At 37.8% G+C, this 22,926-nt stretch overlaps 1 protein-coding gene across 3 annotated transcripts in view; it reads left to right on the top strand.

Moving 5' to 3' along the window:
• Positions 1-21,689, top strand: part of hectd1 (HECT domain containing 1) — a 92,199-nt gene extending 70,510 nt beyond the window's left edge. The window contains exons 25-42 of one of the 3 annotated variants that reach the window (XM_063050407.1): positions 1,995-2,837; positions 4,194-4,415; positions 6,220-6,353; positions 6,544-6,700; positions 6,959-7,181; positions 7,911-7,968; positions 8,202-8,384; positions 8,650-8,863; positions 10,355-10,440; positions 10,739-10,866; positions 12,084-12,285; positions 12,751-12,888; positions 13,039-13,652; positions 16,803-16,881; positions 17,007-17,100; positions 17,787-17,937; positions 20,287-20,431; positions 20,709-21,689. In XM_063050407.1, coding sequence (XP_062906477.1) covers positions 1,995-2,837; positions 4,194-4,415; positions 6,220-6,353; positions 6,544-6,700; positions 6,959-7,181; positions 7,911-7,968; positions 8,202-8,384; positions 8,650-8,863; positions 10,355-10,440; positions 10,739-10,866; positions 12,084-12,285; positions 12,751-12,888; positions 13,039-13,652; positions 16,803-16,881; positions 17,007-17,100; positions 17,787-17,937; positions 20,287-20,431; positions 20,709-20,846 — 3,809 coding nt within the window. In that variant the 3' untranslated portion in view covers positions 20,847-21,689. The remainder of the gene's footprint in view (positions 1-1,994; positions 2,838-4,193; positions 4,416-6,219; positions 6,354-6,543; positions 6,701-6,958; positions 7,182-7,910; positions 7,969-8,201; positions 8,385-8,649; positions 8,864-10,354; positions 10,441-10,738; positions 10,867-12,083; positions 12,286-12,750; positions 12,889-13,038; positions 13,653-16,802; positions 16,882-17,006; positions 17,101-17,786; positions 17,938-20,286; positions 20,432-20,708) is intronic. The other 2 variants (XM_063050416.1, XM_063050424.1) reach the window with 2 other exon arrangements.
• The last annotated feature ends 1,237 nt before the right edge of the window (positions 21,690-22,926 follow it).

Consider the following 22,926-nt stretch of genomic DNA (forward strand, 5'->3'; position numbering starts at 1 on the left):
AATGGTGGAATCTGAGATCATTGTATAAGAATCATGAGTGCATTGCAATATATAAGAAAAAATGTGTATAATTTTTAAGTGACTTATTGCTTTTGCTGATTCAATGGAAACTGTAGAAGTTTAGATACAGCTTTAATTATTGTATGTCTCCAATAATACATACCAGCTGAGAACAAATTTCCTCTGTGGGATATTCCAACCTTTAAATAATATAAACAGAAGCTCTGGTGAAAGTGAGCATTTCAGTTAGGAAACCAGTTAATGTTTCAGTTCGATGTCTGTAATTTGAACTGAAAAGCCATTGACCTGAAACATTAACTTAGTTTCCTTCGCCACAGAACCTGCCCAATCTGCAGAATATTTCCAAATTTTCATGTTTTATTTCAGTTTTTTTTAATATCTGCAGTTCATTGTTCTTACTTACTGGCATTATTACTCTTTCATTGCTCCACTTTCCACTGACCACCTCTACTGGCTTGTTTATTCATTAGAAGCTTTTTAACTGAATTTTTTTGAGGTTGTCAGTTTAATGACAGAATTTCCAATGTCATACAACTGTTCTTTTTTCCCTCAGTTTTGTTACTGTTAGAAATGTATAGCTCCCTGTTCTGGCATCTAAATTCTTTCTCAGAGAGAAAGTATTGATGGTGATTAAGGTTTCTATTTTGCTAAATGTGGTTGGGATGAATCGAAAGAACAATGAAGGTGATGAAAATGAACCATGACTGGACAAGTATAAGAAAGGAAAGAATAAGAACATGTTTCAAGAAGAGTTTTAAGATACAAAGACCCTAATTATAATTTTCAAAAAGTTGGGAAATCCGTTTCTGTACTTTATGCTGTGTTTATGAAAAGGCTTTCTTAAAATTAATATTCAGTTCATGCATCTGAAGTTTGTGTGTGCTATTTTGATCAATCAGAAGAAACCTTATCTGGCAGGTTATAATTGACTAACTTCATTGAAATTTTTGACTAAGTCATAAGTGTGCATTGTCAAAAAATTTTTCTGAAGAACTGTTTGGAAAATCAAGGGATATATAATCATGGTTACAGGGTAGCACAGTAAGCGATATGAGAGAGTGATTAGTTTGTTCAGGAATAGGAATAAAGAACTCAGATACGTTGTGAAAGTGTCTCAGCTCTAGCACATGACTGTACTTCAACACTAGTCTCAGAAGGACAAACTAGCCATTCTGTGGTCTATCTGAAAAGATTGCTAAATGTTGCTGAAATAGAGGCAGCTCTGTGTTACAGCCTGAAGTTCAATATGAATTGAATGAACACTGCTTTAACCTGCTTTATAGCCAGTGAGGAACAGTTTTAATGTGCACTTGTTGAGTTAAAAATAACAGATTTTACTGTTTATCAGCTGTGATGTTATAGTCACAATGTGTGTTCCATTATTGTCTCAAAATATCAAAATCTTTATAATTTATTTAATTAAAGTATAATTCAGCAGTATAACTGCATCACTAGGCAGATGGACTAACTATGCATAAAAGATCGATTTTCTGCCAGATGTTAGACTTTTCTATGTGGCTTTTGGCTTGGCATTTGCAAAGCATTTCTATCTCTCTGTTCCTCAGTTTTCCTCCTCACATTACCTCACTGGGACCAGACTGCAATTTTCTGCCAATTCCAATTTGCATATTAAACATCAGCAATCTTTTCTATAATCTGTTAAATTGTAAATCATTGTTGCATAAATGCTCAGAACATTTAGCTTCCCTTATGCTGAATGAGGCCTCCTGTTCTGAATATAATAATATGCCATTGGTAAAGAAATCTTACAATTTATCTTGACATCATACAAAAGGAAGTAAATGTGGTTACTGACTAAAAATGCAAATTATCTTGGAAATTACGTGACTATTTCAAATAAAGTATTAGACTGCTTGTTCAATGCAGAAGTCTGGTCCCATCAGGTGAAGCTGCTGTCCAAATTGCTGCTGTCTGCTTTCTGCTGGGTCTGATAAACTCCTGTCCCTTTCCAGGCTGGATTGATGTCACCTGGGATGCTGGTGGCTCTAACTCTTACCGTATGGGCGCAGAAGGAAAGTTTGACCTCAAGCTTGCACCAGGGTACGACCCTGATTCAGCGCCATCACCCAAACCTGTTTCATCCACTGTTTCAGGCACAGCGCAGGCATGGAGCAGCTTGGTGAAAAACAACTGCCCAGACAAGATGGCGGCCACTGCACCGGGCTCCTCCAGTCGAAAAGGAAGCAGCAGTTCTGTGTGTAGCGTGGCTAGTAGCAGCGATATAAGCTTGAGTTCATCTAAAATGGAACGCAGATCTGAAAGCATGTTGGAACAGACTACTGTTACTGGTACAGACAGTCATGAACCCATTGTTGTCCTTTCTGCTTCGGATATTTTGCCCCAAGGAGGAGCAGGATCAACTTCTAGTGCCAGTACCAGCACATTAACTGCAGACACAGCAAGTGAAAATGCTGACAGGAAGTCTGGTCCTGAGGTTTCAATGCGTAATTCTGGAGAATCAGGGGCAATATCAATGGGTATTGTTAGCGTGAGCTCTCCTGACGTGAGTTCAGTAGCTGAGTCATCAAACAAGGAAGCAGCATCGCAACGACCTCTGAGCTCTTCAGCAAGTAACAGACTTTCAGTAAGCTCCCTGTTGGCTGCTGGCGCACCCATGAGTTCAAGTGCCAGTGTACCCAACCTATCTTCAAGGGAAGCCTCCAGTCTAATGGAATCCTTTGTGCGACGAGTTGCAAATATTGCACGCACCAATGCCACAAACAACATGAACTTAAGCCGCAGTAGCAGTGATAACAACACTAATACATTGGGACGAAATGTAATGAGTACTGCAAGTAAGTTTATTTTTTTAATATGTACATTGATGTAGAAATCCATGATGACTTTCTTGCAGTATGCTGCCAAAAGTTGCATTGAGAAACTTCTCTTTTTTTCTCTCTATCATAAAAGGAGTTCTGCCAATTGAGATTTTTTCATTGATCCACAAGTTGAAGCTAGTATCCTTCTAAATTTCCAATGGGTCATCTGATTAGAAGTTCAGGCTTAAGTCATTGTTTTCAGAGCTCTTGGAAATGGGGCCAATTTCTTAAATGGGTTCATAGGTGGCACAGTGATGCAATTAGTATTTTGCAATTTGGTTCCAGTGAAGAACATTCAATTCTGACCTCTCATTGTGTGTGTGTGTGTGTCTGTGTGTGTGTGTGTGTGTGTGTGTGTGTGTGTGTGTGTGTGTGTATGTATGTGTGTATGCAGTTTGCATGTTCTCCCTGTTCTTGCGTGGCTTTGTCTAGAAGACTATCTTCCTCCATCCCAAAGGTATGGGAGTTGGTAGATTTTTTCAACTGTGGTAAGTTTTCTTGCTGTGTAGATCATGGTAAAATATTCGAGTATTAGGGAGTGAGGGGAACCTGAAAGGAATGTGGGAGAATGAAAGTTGATAGAGAATAGGATTAGTGCAAATGAGAGCTTGATGATTCATGCATACACACTTGGAGTATTGTAGACCCTGTTGCAGTGCTGTTTGAATCTAGTACTCTCTTTTCCAATTTCTTCCTTGTATTTATTCTTCTGTTTAAAACACAATTTGTGAAGGTTTTTAGTGAGATGTGGTGCCAGCATCAAGAAAAGGGTGCATTTGACTTGAGTTTGCCTTTTAACACCAAGCAACGACATGAAGAATGTAAAATTAATAAATTGAACTAATTAGGAAAAAGCACTGAATATCTGTATCTTTATATTGTTGCTTATTCCTTACATATTGGCTGAACTTTGATTTGTTGGAAGGCATGGAATTTAAGCAATTTACTTTTATCTTGATTTCCTGCACATTATAAACATATTTTCAATTCATTTTTTAGCAATATTGATCTTTTATTTAACACACACAAAATGCTGGTGGAACACAGCAGGCCAGGAAGCATCTATAGGAAGAGGTACAGTCGACGTTTCAGGCCGAGACCTTTCCTTTAGTTAGTCCTGACAAAGGGTCTCGGCCCAAAGCTCGTCCTATAGGTGCTGCCTGGCCTGCTGCGTTCCACCAGCATTTTTGTGTGTGTTGCTTGAATTTCCAGCATCTGCAGATTTCCTTGTGTTTGCGTTGATCTTTCATTTGTTTGATTTGCCTGATTTTTATTGATAGTATTTTTGTGAGATGAGATTAATCCAGCATTTTGCTTCCTTGAATTTTACAGCATCTCCTCTCATGGGTGCCCAGAGTTTCCCAAATCTTACAACTACTGGTACCACATCAACTGTCACCATGTCTACTTCCAGTGTCACCAGCAGTAACAATGTAGCCACAGCAACCACAGGTTTATCTGTTGGTCAGACACTCAGTAATACTTTAACAACAAGCCTGACATCCACTTCCAGTGAAAGTGATACTGGTCAAGAAGCAGAATTTTCTTTATATGGTAAGTTATTGACTATGACTGAGAAAATGAATTGTCATATATTCGATGTTGATTTTATTTAAAATGATTCATAATGATTTTTTTCAATCTTTGTATTTGTGCAAGGAGTATCTTCAAAATAATTTTAAATTATGTATTTTATTGATTGTCCCATAAATACAAATATTGCAACATATGAGACACACTTCTCATGTCTGACCAGGCCACCCTTCCTTCGATACTGCCACTGTCACACCTGCCAGAATGTGTTTGTGATTTAATTAGATCATCCTTCCCTGACCACAGTAGCTGAAAGTGCCTACTTTTAAGTTAAAACTCCATTAATTGCAGCTTCCCCTTTCATCCAGCACAGTTTTGCAGTCCCTTCTCTTGTCTGAGAAACAGGATTTTAAGCTCTTTCTCCTAGAATGGTATGGAGATGGTTGCAGTGAACCAGATATCAAATATTGAATTTAAAATATTGCTATATTTACAAATGAGTGCACTCATTGCCTTTTCCATTCAGAGGTGCATTAAAAAACTGGGAACTGTTCTTATACGTATATGTTTAGGAAGTACAACTGACCAGTCTAGAATTTAAAGGACTTAGGAGGCTTCTGTGTTTACTTATTGGTTCTTTGTAAACAAAAATGTGTGTATGGTGATGCTGTATATCTAATTGGATTTGTGCCGAGGCGAGGGATTTTCAGGCAGAGTAATTTGGTGAAAGCCTTGGGATGTCTGTAACTATCCATTTACCTTTCTCAATATTCTTGGTCTTCCTTTGTTTTGTTTTAAACTTTCTCATGGTTGATGACACCTGTGACTTTCGGGTAGTTCATCAAAACATGGGAAGGTCTTCTGAAGTTGTATTATTTCAGCACTTGGTTCTCGAAACAAGGTAAAACATAAATGTACTTGACCATCTAAATTAAATCTGTATCAGTGCTTCTGAACATTGGTAAGATTCACCAGGACTACACATTTGTTTTTAATTGGCTATTTTAGAACCCCCTGGAATACTTGAGCAAAAGAGACATCTGAAATCTATGAATAACCCTTGATTATTCAGTGGTTTCCTCTTCCAGTTTTGTGTAAATATATGTTTTGGTTTATAAAGTGCAAATTATTTCAAGTTAGCATTTTTCTCATACAGCTGGGAAATAATGTAATTGCACTGTAGCAATTTGCCAATGCAACTTGTCAACACTTCCAAAGCTGACATATCCACTGCCAAGAAGTACATGCAAGGAGACACATCTTGTTGTGAATTGCTTTTTGTCTCTTGGACAAAATCCTGGCATTTCCTACCCCTCAGCTCTAGGAGCACTTTCACCACACAAGTTGCAGAGATTCAAAAGTAATAGTACTCGACTACCTGGTGAATAATGCAGGCCTTGCCAACGAGTGAACAAATTTGTTTATATATAAACCTTAAATCTAAATTATACAATGGATTAGAATGAACATTTTTTTTACTACAGCTAGCAAACTTTTATGTGCTTGAAAATAAACTGCAATTCTTACTTTTGGTCATATTCCCATGTCTTATATGGTTTTGATAGCATTGTGAATGTGATTTTTCCAGGAGTGCTGTGTTCCTTCACTCTTTTCACATGCTTATCTGCCACTTTTGAGGGTGTATAACTCAATAAGTAAGACGTGTTTTATAAATTGGTTAAAAATATATTGCTTTACAGAATCATTGCTGAATTATTTTGTAATTATTGTGCAGATTGAAATTATTTTCTCTACATACCTATAGAATTAATTTTCAACTGTTTGTAGACCATCACAAGCTAATGATCCTTTTTATATGGTACAGATTTCCTGGATAGTTGTCGTGCTAGTACATTATTGGCTGAACTTGAAGATGACGAAGATTTGCCTGAACCAGATGAGGAAGATGATGAAAATGAAGATGACAATCAAGAAGATCAAGAATATGAAGAAGTAATGGTATGCTATTCTGCTAAATTGTAAAATGAGTGTCTTTTATTTTTTGTAGTTTGATCATGTTAAGAGCTGAAATATTTTTCAGCTTATTGAGGTCAGATTAATTGTGTTTGCTAGGGTTATTTTGTTCTGTTAAGTTTATAGTTTATTACACTTGTAATAAAATTGCTTTGATTTTGACTTTGGAATACAGGAAGAAGAGGAATATGAAACAAAAGGAGGGCGTCGTAGAACATGGGATGATGATTTTGTTCTGAAAAGGCAGTTCTCTGCCTTGGTACCTGCTTTTGATCCACGCCCTGGTCGTACAAATGTACAGCAAACAACTGACCTTGAGATCCCGCCCCCAGGTACATTTATTTTTTTGAAAAGAATTTAAAAAGCTGGAATCTGAAGATCATTTCACCTGTTGAGATATTTTTCCTTCTGTCCTATGGCCTTATTTGCATAAACAAAATTATGATACTTGAGATCTTGCTATGAAAACAAAGATCAGATATTGGTTTTACTGTAACAAGCAAACAGTATGCTGATTTTTTTGCGTATGATTTCTGGTTGTGATTTTAACAGAAACTTCATGACTTTCATTTGGGGAAAAAATTTTACAGGAACACCTCAGTCAGAGTTGCTGGAAGAAGTGGAATGTGCTGCTTCACCAAGATTGGCGCTGACTCTTAAAGTAGCAGGGTTGGGAACATCTCGTGAAGTGGAATTGCCACTCTCAAACTACAGAGCAACCATTTTCTACTACGTGCAGAAACTCTTGCAGCTTTCCTGCAATGGAAATATAAAATCTGATAAACTTAGGCGCATTTGGGAGCCAACATACACGTACGTCAATGTTTCTTCAATTGCTTAATTAGATATTTCAAAACTATTAATTATTAGTTTATCTAAAAGGTGTTATTTCCTCTTGAATATATATTGATGAACTTTAATTAGCCTGATGTTTTCTATATCTGATGCTGATTGTCTGACTGTTTTAAACACAAAATTGCAGGTGAAGATGATTAGCTAGAACAGTAGGCACCACCAGATGGCCACCATATTATTAGGAAAGATGTAATTGCATTGGCACGAATACAGAAGAGATGGACTATGATCTCGCCAGAGCTAGGAGTGTTGAGCTCTGGGAAGAATTGGAAAGACTAGCTTTGTTTCTTTTGCAACTGATGAGACCACGGGTGGACCTGACTGGGCATTTAATGATGGGCATTGATGGAGTAATTATGAAGGATCTTTTTTCTGTAGCAGAAGGTCAAAATGAAACAGGGTGTATGGATTAAAATTAATTGATAGAAGGATCAGAGGGGAGATGAATTTTATTCTGAATGTGGTTGAGATCTAGAGTTCATAACATAATAAAATGATTGAGGCAGAAGCCAGCATGTTTTAGAAGTGATGCGAAAAGCTGATTTGCAGGAATGTTGAGCTTGTGCTGGAAAGTAACGTTTGATTTGGTGCTTTTTATGTGTAGCACAGTTTTAATAGCCCAAATAACTCTTCGTATGTAGTAGAGTTTGTGAATCTATGATGAATATGCTTGTGTGATTATTCCAGGATTATGTACAGAGAGATGAAAGATTCTGATAGAGAGAGAGGAGAAAATGGAAAATTGGTAAGTAGTGTTTCTATTTATTTGCAGTATTGTCAGTAGAATGTTTTGCTGCTAAGAATAACAGACTAAACTATTACATACGTTTATTGTTTTAAATTTAACTAACATTATTTTGACAAACCTTTTTTTAAAACCTGGGAAGCATGAATTAATAGTTCATATGTTTGAATGCATGTACTACCTGTAAAACTTCACAATCAGGAAAGACCAACCTTTGGTTCTTCCTGTTGTAGGGCTGCTGGTCTGTAGAGCATGTGGAACAATACCTTGGCACTGATGAATTACCAAAGAATGACTTGATAACCTACCTACAGAAGAATGCAGATTCAGCTTTCCTGCGGCACTGGAAATTAACCGGCACTAATAAAAGTATTAGGAAAAATAGAAATTGTTCTCAGCTCATTGCTGCATACAAGGTATATTAGTGTGCAACGTATTTCTTGTGGATAATGTTTGTCTGCATCTGTATTAGCAAAAACAATGCTTGGATTATAATGAACACTTGCAGTTAGCTTAAAGTAAGTGTGCAGCTAAGTGCATTTATGTGGTGATATAAAGTATTTCTATACCTTCATAATATGATAGATTTTATGCTGGTTTTAACTTACAAGGTTTTTGCAAGAAGTTGATGCAGCTGGTTATTGAATATGTTTTCCCTTCTATTTAAATTACTTTTTGTAGGAGTTTTGTGAGCATGGAACAAAATCGTCTGGACTAAGACACGGGTCCATATCATCTTTGCACAGTTGTGAGATTCTGAGTGGAGCACGAGAACAGCCACAGGCAAAGGCTGGGAGTGGACAGACTGCCTGTGGTGTAGAAGATGTTCTGCAATTACTTCGAATTCTGTACATTGTTGCTAGTGATCCATACTCAACGTGGCGAAGCCAGGAAGGTTAGGCTCATTTTTTCCTCACAAAAAGAAACGATTAGGAAAAATAAACAATGCATACATAGAAAACATAGAAAATAGGTGCAGGAGTAGGCCATTCGGCCCTTCGAGCCTGCACCGCCATTTATTATGATCATGGCTGATCATCCAACTCAGAACCCTGCACCAGCCTTCCCTCCATACCCTCTGATCCCCCTAGCCACAAGGGCCATATCTAACTCCCTCTTAAATATAGCCAATGAACTGGCCTCAACTGTTTCCTGTGGCAGAGAATTCCACAGATTCACCACTCTCTGTGTGAAGGAGTTTTTCCTAATTTCAGTCCTAAAAGGCTTCGCCTTTATCCTCAAACCGTGACCCCTCGTTCTGGACTTCCCCAACATCGGGAACAATCTTCCTGCATCTAGCCTGTCCAATCCCTTTAGGATTTTATACGTTTCAATCAGATCCCCCCTCAATCTTCTAAATTCCAACGAATATAAGCCTAGTTCATCCAGTCTTTCTTCATATGAAAGTCCTGCCATCCCAGGAATCAATCTGGTGAACCTTCTTTGTACTCCCTCTATGGCAAGGATGTCTTTCCTCAGATTAGGGGACCAAAACTGCGCACAATACTCCAGGTGTGGTCTCACCAAGGCCTTGTACAACTGCAGTAGTACCTCCCTGCTCCTGTACTTGAATCCTCTTGCTATAAATGCCAGCATACCATTCGCCTTTTTCACCACCTGCTGTACCTGCATGCCCACTTTCAATGACTGGTGTATAATGACACCCAGGTCTCGTTGCACCTCCCCTTTTCCTAATCGGCCACCATTCAGATAATAATCTGTTTTCCTATTTTTGCCACCAAAGTGGATAACTTCACATTTATCCACATTAAATTGCATCTGCCATGAATTTGCCCACTCACCCAACCTATCCAAGTCACCCTGCATTCTCTTAGCATCCTCCTTACAGCTAACACTGCCGCCCAGCTTCGTGTCATCCGCAAACTTGGAGATGCTGCATTTAATTCCCTCATCCAAGTCATTAATATATATTGTAAACAAGTGGGGTCCCAGCACTGAGCCTTGCAGTACCCCACTAGTCACTGCCTGCCATTCTGAAAAGGTCCCGTTTATTCCCACTCTTTGCTTCCTGTCTGCTAACCAATTCTCTATCCACATCAATACCTTACCCCCAATACCGTGTGCTTTAAGTTTGCACACTAATCTCCTGTGTGGGACCTTGTCAAAAGCCTTTTGAAAATCCAAATATACCACATCCACTGGTTCTCCCCTATCCACTCTACTAGTTACATCCTCAAAAAATTCTATGAGATTCGTCAGACATGATTTTCCTTTCACAAATCCATGCTGACTTTGTCCGATGATTTCACCGCTTTCCAAATGTGCTGTTATCACATCTTTGATAACTTTGATACAATCTGTAAATTACATATGGAATGTTTTCTTTTGTTACTTTAATGTTGACCTTGCTTTTTTTCTCTAATAGAAGTAGATGGGCAACTTCAGTTTAATGTTTCACCAGAGGAGTTTACAAGCAAAAAAGTCACCACAAAAATCTTGCAACAGATTGAGGTAATTTTAAATGGATATAAAATGTAAAATGTGCATTTTTTTCCATATTGATTTAAAACTGGAACATTACAATGGTGCATGTTTCTTTTATCTAGTTAACTTGCTAAAAATAGAGAAGGTAGTTATTCAACCTTTGAGATTTTCGCCCAAGTAATGTTTTAAACTTTCATGGGAATTTTAATTTTACATAGTTCTATGAATTCAATTGTAAGGGAATTGTGATCTGATCTTTTTTTTGGAAAGAACTTGAAAACTTTTTGCTAACTTTTTTAACCATTTATTACATTTGTTCATACAGGAACCTCTGGCTTTGGCTAGTAGTGCATTGCCAGATTGGTGTGAGCAGCTGACCAGCAAATGTCCATTCTTAATTCCTTTTGAAACTAGGCAACTGTATTTCACTTGCACAGCATTCGGTGCATCAAGGTAAAAGATTCACCTTTTGTTTGATACATTTAGAACACATAGAAGGTTGACGTCCAGCAAAATGCATTTCTTTGCAGTACAAGCTATTTCAATGTCAGCACTAACTCTGCTTTGGCTTTCTCAAGAAATGACAACTGTTCAATTGTAAACTTGACATGGCATCAAAAATCTCACCTATACTTTGCTGAATATGGTTAGAAACATAGAAAACCTACAGCATAATACAGGCCCTTCGGCCCACAAAGTTGTGCCGAACGCATCCTTACCTTAGAAATTACTATTTTTCTAAGCTCCATGTACCTATCCAAAAGTCTCTTAAAAGACCCTATCGTATCTGCCTCCACCACTGTTGCCGGCAGCCCATTCCACGCAATCACCACTGTCTGTGTGAAAAAAGAACTTACCCCTGACATCTCCTCTGTATCTACTCCCAAGCACCTTAAGCCTGTGCCCTCTTGTGGCAGCCATTTCAGCCCTGGGAAAAAGCCTCTGACTATCCACACGATCAATGCCTCTCATCATCTTGTACACCTCTATCAGGTCATCTCTCATCCTCCGTTGCTCCAGGGAGAAAAGGCCGAGTTCACTCGACCTGTCTTCATAAGGCATGCTCCCCAATCCGGGCAACATCCTTGTAAATCTCCTCTGCACCCTTTCTATGGCTTCCACATACTTCCTGTAGTGAGGCGACCAGAACTGAGTACAGTACTCCAAGTGGGGTCTGACCAGGGTCCTATATAGCTGCAACATTACTTCTTGGCTCCTAAATTCAATTCCATGATTAATGAAGGCCAATGCACCATATGCCTTCTTAACCACAGAGTCAGTCTGTGCAGCTGCTTTGAGCGTCCTATGGACTCAGACCCCAAGATCCCTCTGATCCTCCACACTGCCAAGAGTCTTACCATTAATACTATATTCTGCAATCATATTTGACCTACCAAAATGAACCACTTCACAATTATTTGGGTTGATCTGCCACTTCTCAGCCCAGTTTTGCATCCTATCAATGTCCCACTGTAACCTCTGACAGCCCTCCACACTATCCACAACACTCCCAACCTTTGCGTCATCAGCAAATTTACTAACTCATCCCTCCACTTCTGCATCCAGGTCATTTATAAAAATCACGAAGAGTAGGGGTTCCAGAACAGATTATTTGTAACCTTTGTTCCTACTTATTAGTAAATATGAGGATACAAATAATATCTTTTTAGGGCAATAGTCTGGCTGCAGAATAGGCGTGAGGCCACCATGGAACGAACCCGAACAACCACAGCAGTGAGACGTGATGATCCAGGAGAATTTAGAGTTGGAAGATTAAAACATGAGCGGGTTAAGGTTCCTCGAGGTGATAAATTAATGGAATGGGCGGAGAATGTCATGCAGATTCATGCTGATAGGAAATCTGTTTTGGAGGTAAGTAATGAAAAAAACACTTGGTATGTTTTCTGTTGGAATAATTATGGTTGTGGATGATTGTCTTGAGGAAAAGATTTAAAACTAACATATTTAAAATTCTTGAAAATTCCAAAAGGTAAAAAAATTAGTGTATTGCATTTTAGTGTTGTAAAAGCTGATCCTTTCAAGCTATAAAACCACCCTGGATTATTCATGGTTTCTGCTGAATTTGCAGCCTGTGTTTACTTCACTGCTGATGAGAATGTACTGTCCTCTCTTTCAGTTTTTTTTTGGTGTGTTATTAGTCTCCATAGGTGAGGGAGAGATTTGGTAGGGACTGCTTGTATTTGAATAAAATGTTTTGGTTATATTGAGATGCACAAGTCTTAAATATATATTTATATTATGGTTGGTACAAAGACTGCACTGCATTTGGTCAACTTGATACTTTATAATTGATCCATCTGTTTCTGGTATTTGTAGGTTGAATTTTTAGGTGAAGAAGGGACTGGTCTTGGTCCTACTTTAGAGTTTTATGCACTTGTAGCTGCAGAGTTTCAAAAGAAAGAACTTGGAATTTGGTTGTGCGATGATGATTTTCCTGATGATGAATCACGACAGGTAATTGATTTGAAATAGAAAACATGATTTTTAAATACAGCAATGACAATTATCTTTAGCATTAAGTTGTAAAAGCATTGTTTTCCTAAATTGAAAAGCTTCAAGTTTTATCTAACTTTGTTGTGTGTGTAACTTTTGATAACAAAATAGGTCGATTTGGGAGGTGGACTTAAGCCACCGGGATATTATGTACAGCGATCTTGTGGACTGTTTTCTGCAGCATTCCCACAGGATAGTGAAGAAATGGACAGAATAACCAAACTTTTCCATTTCCTTGGAATTTTCTTAGCCAAATGTGTTCAGGACAACAGATTGGTGGACATTCCAATTTCTAAACCTTTCTTTAAACTCATGTGTATGGGAGACATCAAAAGCAATATGAGTAAATTGTTACATGAATATGGGAGCCGGGTAGATGGTGACTTGCATTATACCGAAAGCCAGTCTGAAGCTTCAACTGAGGAAGGCCATGATTCTATATCTGTTGGAAGCTTTGATGAGGACTCCAAATCAGAATTTATTCTTGATCCTCCTAAACCCAAACCTCCTGGTTGGTTCCATGGAATTTTAACTTGGGAGGATTTTGAATTTGTAAATCCACACAGAGCCAGGTTCTTGAAAGAAATAAAAGAACTTTCTGTGAAAAGACGGCAAATACTAAGCAACAGAGCTCTTTCAGAAGATGAAAAAAACACTCAGCTCCAAGAGCTTACTTTGAAGAATCGGTCAGGATCAGGACCACCACTTGGCATAGAGGATTTGGGGTATGGATTTTTTTTCTTTATTAATTATAATCATTAAGTTACTTTTATACACATTTTCTCTCTATTTTTAAAAGAACTAAAGATATAGACCTATAAAGCTGGAAAAGTTCTAAGTCATGTCAGATGAAAATAACTCCTGAAGAATATTTGTAATATGAATGCCTGTCAGGAGAAGCTAAATTCACTTCCAGCTTGAACATTTTGTGCGGAAAATTTAAATTTAGAAAGAGGAGCAATTTGTGTGTTTCTGCAGCAATTCCTGCTTTCAAGCTCTCCTGATACTGACTTTGAGCAGTCGTACTAATCCCAACTGAAGATGCTGTGCTTTATGAAGTGATAACAGTATTAAAGTAACTGTTTCATGGGACAGTTTAGTGTGTTCGTTTGTATTGTGATGTTTAGGTATGAGTTCATGAGTGACGATTGTGCTCTTTATAATTCTTCAGTGCTGAAAGGCTTGGAAACTTCTAGAGTCCTAGAGAGATGTGGCAAGGAAACAGGTCCTTCGACTCACAAGTGCACAGGGACCCATTTATACTGATCCTAGATTGATTCCTTTTATATTCTGATCAATATCCTCCCAGATTCTGCCATTCACCTTCACATAAGGGGCCATTTATAGGTGATCAATTATTGTAACAGCTCCCATGTCTTTAGGATATAGGAACAAACCTGAGCTTTCAGAGGAAATTAGAATTCCAGGGGGAATGTGCATGCAACATATAGAGACAGTACCAGAGGTCAGGATTGAATCCAGGTCTCTTGTACTGTAAGTCTTCGACTCTTAATAGCTGAATCGCCCTACATCAGCAATATTGGAAATATTTCCACTGTTGATAACCTCCTGTGATACATGCTATTGAGTTCAGTAAAGCAAAAGTTAAGATAATAAAATATGGAACTTGACTTTTCAGCAGAGTGTAAATATTAAGCCAATTGGACTGTCTCTGAGCAAAAAGGTCCTTACCACTATACTGACAGCACACACTGATCTGCCCTCCATATGCTTGAGAAGCCCAGTTACTTCAAAGCTCTCCCAAAATAGGTAGCTCATGTTGCAATCAGTCATTGTAAGGGAATCTGACATGATGAGGCACTGTTTTTATTCACTTATGGAATTTAATAGAAAATGCTGAGACTTTATGCCAGATTACTAGCCTTTCAGGGTGGAGATGTGCCTCTAACAAAGCAGGTATAAGGCACTCCTTCCCTCCATTAGCCTGCAGGTCATCCTTGCGCAAGTTGTAGCACCTGCTTAGACCTCGATCAGGGTCATGTGAAGCCATGGGAGCAGGTGGTGGATGGTCATATAAGCAGCTGGTGCATATCACAGGTCCTGTGACAAAAGAACTAATTGTGGATTACAGAGAAACAGAGACCGGCTCGCCCCGATCAACATCAATGGCTCTGCAGTTGAGAGGGTGAGTAGCTTGAAGTTCCTCAGCATACACATCGCCGATGAACTCACCTGGACTGTACACACTGGCTTTGTGGCAAAAAAAAGCACAGCAGCATCTCTTCCACTTCAGGCAACTGAAGAAGTTCGGCATGAGCCTCCACATCCTCAAGATCTTCTACAGGGACACCGTTGAGAGCTATATCACCACCTGGTATGGGAACTGTACCGACCTTGATCGCAGGGCACTGCAGAGAGTAGCACGGACAGCCCAGTGCATCTGTGGATGTGAACTTCCCTCCATTGAGAACATTTATAGCAGCAGGTACAGAAAGAAGGCCTGGATGATCATTGGGAACACCAGTCACCCCAACCATAAACTGTTTCAACTGCTTCCATCTGGCAAACAGTACCACAGCATTAAAGCCAGGACCAACAGGCTACGGGACAGCTTCTTTCTACAAGCCATTAGACTTTTAAATTCACATACTGGTACATTGTGACGGAGTCATAAATGAAAGATTTGTACTCCCTCACATTGTGGGATAGATGTAAGATTTAAGTAAATTCTGTTCTATTCTGTGCGACCACAGATGCCAAACAGGCAATCTCTGAAGAGTATTGATAATGGCTGGGTTCACCCATCTTGTAAAGAGACTGCCCACAAGAAGACAACGGCAAAACACCTTTTGGAAAAAAATTACCAAGAATAATTTGGTCATGGAAGGACCATGATCATCCACGTCATACGATATGGCACATAATGAATAAATGAACTAGTCTTTACCTCCATGAGTTTCAGGAGGTTCAGAACTGGCACATTGGAGCTGCATTTCACCTATGGATAGTGCCATGCAACATCTGAGTTAATGTGTCACCATTTCTGACCTGTTTAAATTAAGAAACTATAATATGAATGTTTAATCTGTCACAATGGTGTGTTGCTTTTTAAGGGAAAGCATTACGTGATTTGTTTCTTGCACAACCCAGCCATTGTGTGTTTAGTACAAGTACATTTGCAGGTTTTTTTGGCAGCTAAAAGCAGAACCTGGGGTAGCTCAGGATAGTAATATATTGATATTACTTAACTTGTAACTGGTCTCAGCATTATCCAGAAATCAGTTAATTGTTTACTAGTTTGACATAGTTTGTGGAAAGCTGGAAGTGAAATGTTCCATTTTCTTTGAATAGAGTTCAAATCTGCATGGAAAACAACTACCCCTTCCCACCTTGTTCTTTATTTTTCACTTGGAACTTACAGTTTTCTTTTTAATCTAACTCTTTCATTGAAACATTTTAAAATAGGTTGTGTTCTTGTATGATTTTAAAAATTGTAAAAATTGACAGCAAAGCAGCTCTCTGATGCAAAACTCTAAATGGGGTATGTGGTTTGGAGTAGAATATGGTTGGAGGCAAGGTATTTCCTTTCATAGTTTACATCATTTGGGTTTATGGTCCCTTACAATCTCAAAGATATATCTTAGTCTTGGTGTTGCTACCAAAATGAACTCCAGAAGGTTAACTTGTATTGGAAAATATTTGTTATTTGCTCGAGTCTGTGCCTGCATCTGCTCAGGGTCTTGGATGAAATAAGCCTTAAGGTGTACACAAAGCAAATATTTGAGGAAAATTCCAAAGTTACTGGTGATTCTGTGCATATTGTAAATATTGCCAGTTAGAACTCTTAAGAGACAAGGTATTTGACAATATTCACTTTCAATTTCTGCTTTAACTATTTCATATAAATCTTGCAGGCTGAACTTCCAGTTTTGTCCTTCATCGAAAGTACATGGGTTTACAGCTGTTGATCTAAAGCCTAATGGTGATGATGAGGTCAGTAGTAACATTTCCAAAAACTTTGCAGTCTGCTGTTTGTCAAAGTGGTCTGGATGAAATATTATTATTTGTGTTTCTATTTTTACTTTACTTCAAATTCACTAAATATATTTTTGTTTTAGATGGTAACAATAGACAATGCTGAAGAGTATGTTGAATTGATGTTTGACTTCTGTATGCATACTGGAATACAAAAGCAGATGGATGCTTTCAGAGGTACTTATACTGTTTGTAGAACTTTGTGGAGCCTGATTTTTCTTGTGGAGTAGGGTATCTTTCACCTGCTCTGTTTAATGTTCCAAATGTGTCTGAGCTCTGATTTCCTAAAGGCAAGGTGAAAAGACTGCACATGTGGAAAGCAGTTTCACAGCAATACAAATTGATTGAAATCCTAAGCATTTGCAGTTCATGGCATCTTTCTTAATTCCCTGATTAGCTGGCAGATTTCCATATTACTAATGAGCATGCACAACATGATAGGAAGTCATAAAAAGTCTGTTGATCTGCATTGTTAGCTGATCTCAGCTGGAGTACTTACTTGCCTTAAGTAAGTACACGAGTAAAGGGAATGGGAATAGTGCAGAAAAGTTGATCAGAGTTTCTGCTCCTGATTCTTTTGTGATTTAAGCTGGAAACTGATGAGTTATGTTGTTCAATGGGGAAAGGGGCATTTCTGGGAGCAGTTGCATTCTGTGAAAAGGCTGGTTAAGGGTGTTTTGTAAAGAAGGATAGAAACTTGAGAATGCCATTTTAATTTAAATAAGTGAGTGGTGATTTCAGTATATTTATTGTGGTCTTGTCAACTCAGTGCAAAGCTCTTTAAAAAGTTCAATGAGCAGTATAAATTGAAAGACTCAAATAGAAAACATGTAACTTGATTGAGAATTGTTTTTCCTATCCAGATGGGTTCAACCGTGTCTTTCCTATGGAAAAGCTGAGTTCTTTCAGCCATGAAGAAGTTCAAATGATCCTTTGTGGAAATCAGTCACCTTCTTGGACTGCAGAGGACATAATTAACTATACTGAACCCAAATTGGGTTACACCCGTGATAGGTACTTATAAGCAGTTTTGTATGAAAATAACGACTAACGGTGTGAACCTTTTGATTTTAGGAATGCTAAATTTTACTGTTGAATTGTTATGTTTTATTTGTACTTAGTACATGCAACAGAAGATAAAGAATTAAAAAAGACAACTATCATATTCCAAAGAGTAATGCTAGATGATATAGATACTTGAATTTTTTTCTGACCGAATACCCAATATTTGAGCAGCACTATGTTAAAATAGACTAGATCAGCTTGTTCAGTGAACCTTGTAGGAGCCTTGTCAGAGTATTGTAAGAGTAAATGAGCACCATGATCCCTGTTGTTTACCCCACACACTGCATTCCCCTGACCCCCACCATCACCATCAGAGAAAACTTCACGAAGTGATTTTCCTACCAATGAAAACAACTAAAACAAGTTTCAGGATACAGTGATACATGGATTTACTAAAATTACTTTGTAATTTTTCTCTGTTGTCTACCTTTGGATATTTACAGCAAATCTATGCTTAGTGCATTTGTTGCAGATTCTGATAAATACACACGTCAAGCCTTGATATGATTCTATGCTTGCATAACTTTACTGCTGTCTCATGACCTCTGACTCATAGCCTGATCCACATGTTTAAAAAAAAACATTTTTTTCAATGAAACCAATGTCTATATTCTATTAAATGCTAACATTTAATTTTTGAAAAAGTATTACAGTCCAAAATTGGATTATTATCAGTGTGTTAATGAACTGAAATTTGTTGATTCCAAGACAAGTAAAGATTTAGCTTTAAGTAAATTGTCAACCATATACAGTTCAAAATGAGAGTGGAATGTGAGTCTCAATGTTGGTTTCCCATTGCAACAAGCTGAACACTTTAAAAGAAAAATCTGAGGTGCCCAATTTTTCATTTTTTCTGACCTCCCTCACTGCCCCATCTTTTCCAGTAAATATGTCATATTCTTCACGTACACTATCATTCTTGGCTCAGGTTTCTATAGTTTGGATGCAGTAAATGCTGTTCAACAGCCACATTTTTTCTGACTAGGTCCCAGAAATTTGCTTTTTGTTTGATCAAAGTATCAGTTCTCTTGTACTGTAATTTCTAAATCCCATTGCACAAAATTGTTCCTTAAATACTGGCCAGATAAATTTGCACACTGCATATTTGCCAGATGCTCTGCTTACTTTTTTTTTTGTACTTCTTCAAATTTCAATGTTGTAGATTATTCATTGATTACATTCTTAGTATCTACCAGGGAGGTAAATCAGGTGGACATGATGGTGTAAGATGAAATGGTAAGTTAGAAAACAGCACATTGGTGAGACCACATTATTACTGCTGTGTGCAATTCTGGTCAGCCCAAGGAAAACTGCAAAATTATTTGCAAGGATGATGTTGCTACTGTGAGATTATAAACAGGGAGGAGTGGTTCTCTTTGGAATTTAAGTTTCTTCTTGACTTTTAAATTTCTGCTTGTGAGGAAGAGGAAAAACCTCTTCTGATCGATCTGAGATTGCTTAAGAAATCAAATATAAATTTGGAAGAGGCTTCTCTATCACATGGAGTAGTTGAAGTGAACAAGTGAAAAGGAAGGGAAAATTCCATTCACATTTTTATGTCCGTTCCCTTAATAAAAGTCGCCAGTGTTACTGTAAGCTGGGTGGTTTCATTTGGCGGTCTGAGCTCTCTATTAGCTGTATAGATGCTGAGAAATAGTACGCATGTTATGGAATTTTCTGTGAAATGTCATTCAGGGACTGTAGCTAAATAGGATAGATTGGAATGGAATTGCAGGAAATGGATATCATTGATTAAATGCAAGCTGAGATGCAAATTCAAACACGTCATGTTTTTTGTAGATTATTCATTGATTGTGTTCTTAGTATTTACCAGGGAGGTAAATCAGGTGGACATGATGGTGTAAGATGAAATGATAAGCTATAAAACAGCACATTAGTGAGACCACATTTTTATTGTTGTGTGCAATAAAAGTAATCACCCTTAAAGTGTGATAAATCTGGTGAAGAATGGGGCAATATTATATCTGACGATTTCTATTGCTGCTGCTCACAGTGCTTGTTACCCAGAAATAATTCCTTCTCTGAGCATTCTATGAATGTTCTGGGTACCATTGATGCACACTGTCTACCATTCTCAGTAATGTGACCAATATATTTATGATTAAAACACATACAAACTCTAGATCTTGTTTTACAGTGTTTCATCATTCACTTGGTCAATAATTTCCCCCATCTAAGCCTTTTACACATGGACTTCCACAAAACATTAGCGTTCAGTAACATGATTAAAATGAACCCCAACTTTACTCAATACCTATGTCATCTTCTTTCCCTCAGTCCGGGATTTATCCGATTTGTGAGGGTGCTTTGCGGTATGTCATCTGATGAAAGGAAAGCATTTTTGCAATTTACCACAGGATGTTCCACACTCCCACCAGGTGGACTTGCCAACCTTCACCCACGACTCACTATTGTACGCAAGGTATGTAACATAGCCTTAAAATTGTTCACGTTGAAAAACTTGCAAATTTTCCGCAAAGTGTGAATCTGTTCAGGAAAGGGAAGATTTAAGGAAGGTCCATGTTAATGTGTATTTGTCAGCAGATTATTAAATATATGTTTATCAAATAGTTTTGTCTTGTAACAATGGATCTTGGGTCTGTAGTATTCTACATAAAACCTGCCATGTGTCTGTTATTAAAAGCAATGATGTACTAAATTACTGAAAGCATTTATTTTAACATATTCTTTGCTATCAGGTTGATGCAACAGATGCAAGTTATCCATCAGTGAACACGTGTGTGCACTACCTTAAATTACCCGAATATTCCTCTGAAGAAATCATGAGAGAACGTTTGCTAGCTGCTACAATGGAAAAAGGATTTCATCTTAATTGAACTGATCATTGGTGGATAGTGAACAGACACTAAACTGAAACTTAAATAAAACTCTTGTGTTTGTGTGGAAAAAGATGTTGACCTCCAGCTGTGCTCTGATACAGCATGCCTTTTTGAGGCTTTAGAGTTAAAAAAAAACATAATGAGTAACTGTTAGCTGCTAATGTTTTGGCAGGAACAAAATTCTCCTGTTAATAATTACACAGCCAGCAAATAAAAATGGCACAGAGCACTGTGTGCTGCTTCAAGGGCTTAAGGGGCTGAAAGTGGAACAGTTTCTCAATGTTCCCAAGGGCAGTTTTTTGGTCACATTTTCAGTGTTTAATTTTTTGACGATGCACTGTCATATTTTGTTTCAATACTCACAGCAATTGGTACCTGGGTTCACTAAGAATGCCACATTTTGATCTTTTTTGCTGGCCTAATGCTATTGGTCAAGAAACTGCTTGAGTAGAATTGTAATGTAGAGAGTGAATGGGCACTTCTCCCAAAATATTTTCTGTTTACTAGTGCCTGCACTGTTTATTGGAGTATTAAAGTTTTACTTGCTCTCAGTTTTGTAAAACAATCATGAATAAGCTTTATTTCCCCCTCCCTGTTTTTTTGGTGTATGTTTTCATTCTTGAATGCCCTGCTCTGAAGATCAAATCCTTGAATGCATTTGTGCAATTTTACAGTAAAGCTAGAAACACTGGTTCTAGGTGCAAGGCACAATTTGAAGCAAGCTAAGCTTTTCTCTGTATTTCTTTGTATATTATAAACATTTATTTAACTCAAGTTGCAGTTTCAAGTTATACAAACTATTTTCAAAGGTGTATGCTCAAATAATCATTAAAATGTTTGCAAAGTATTTAAGTGAGTAATCTTTTTTGCAACAATCTTAATTAAACTTAGAGGTAGAAAAGTATTTTGGATAAGGAAAACTAGTATTAAAATGCCAAAAGTAAATTTAAATTATTGTTGTAGATTTTCCTAATCAGGATACTCCAGTCTTGTTAAACCCTTGATAGCTATATGAAAACCATGACTACCTGCAGCTTCCTCTCCAGGTTGTACACTAAAGGATTCAAGATTGTTTAATGTCATTTCCAGTACACAAGTGTAAAGGAGAACAAAATAATTGTTACTCCGGAGTTGATGTAGCACAAAAAAACCTCAATAAGGAACACAATAATAACAAAAAAACAGAATAAATATAAATGCACAAGATAGATTATATACTTAAATTTATTACAGTATATGTCCATAAAATGTTGTTAGACACAGGTGTGAATATACATGAGGAGACTGACAGGAAATGATAAAGTAGTGGTGATTGGGGTGTGGAGGGGTGGACTAGTGAGTGAAGGTGTTGATCAGCCTTACTGCTTGTGGAAAGTATTTGTCTCTGAGTCTGGTGGTCCTGGCAGGGTTGTTATGTAGCCTTCTCTCTGATGGACACAGTCCGTGAGCAGAAGTGGTAGAATCCTTCATGATGTTACTGGTCCTTTCTCTGCACCTTTCTATATATACAGTGGCATGCAAAAGTTTGGGCACCCCGGTCAAAATTCCTGTTACTGTGAATAGTTAAGTGAGTAGAAGATGAACTGATCTCCAAAAGTCACTAAGTTAAAGATGAAACATTCTTTTCAACATTTTAAGCAAGATTAGTGTATTATTTTTTGTTTTCTACAATTTTAGAGTGAAAAAAAAAGGAAAGGAGCACCATGCAAAAGTTTGGGCACCCCAAGAGATTGGAGTTCTCAGATAACTTTTACCAAGCTCTCAGACCTTAATTAGCTTGTTAGGGCTATGGCTTCTTCACAGTCATCGTTAGGAAAGGCCAGGAGATGCAAATTTCAAAGCTTTATGAATACCCTGACTCCACAAACCTTGTCCCAACAATCAGCAGCCATGGGCTCCTCTAAACAGCTGCCTAGCACTCTGAAAATTAAAATAAATGATGCCCACAAAGCAGGAGATAGCAAAGTGTTTTCAGGTAGCCGTTTCCTCAGTTCGTAATGTAATGTAATTAAGAAATGGCAGTTAACAAGAACGGTGGAGATCAAGTTGAGGTCTGGAAGACCAAGAAAACTTTCCA

The sequence above is a fragment of the Mobula hypostoma genome, chromosome 1 (assembly GCF_963921235.1).
Source record: "Mobula hypostoma chromosome 1, sMobHyp1.1, whole genome shotgun sequence".
NCBI lineage: Eukaryota > Metazoa > Chordata > Chondrichthyes > Myliobatiformes > Myliobatidae > Mobula > Mobula hypostoma.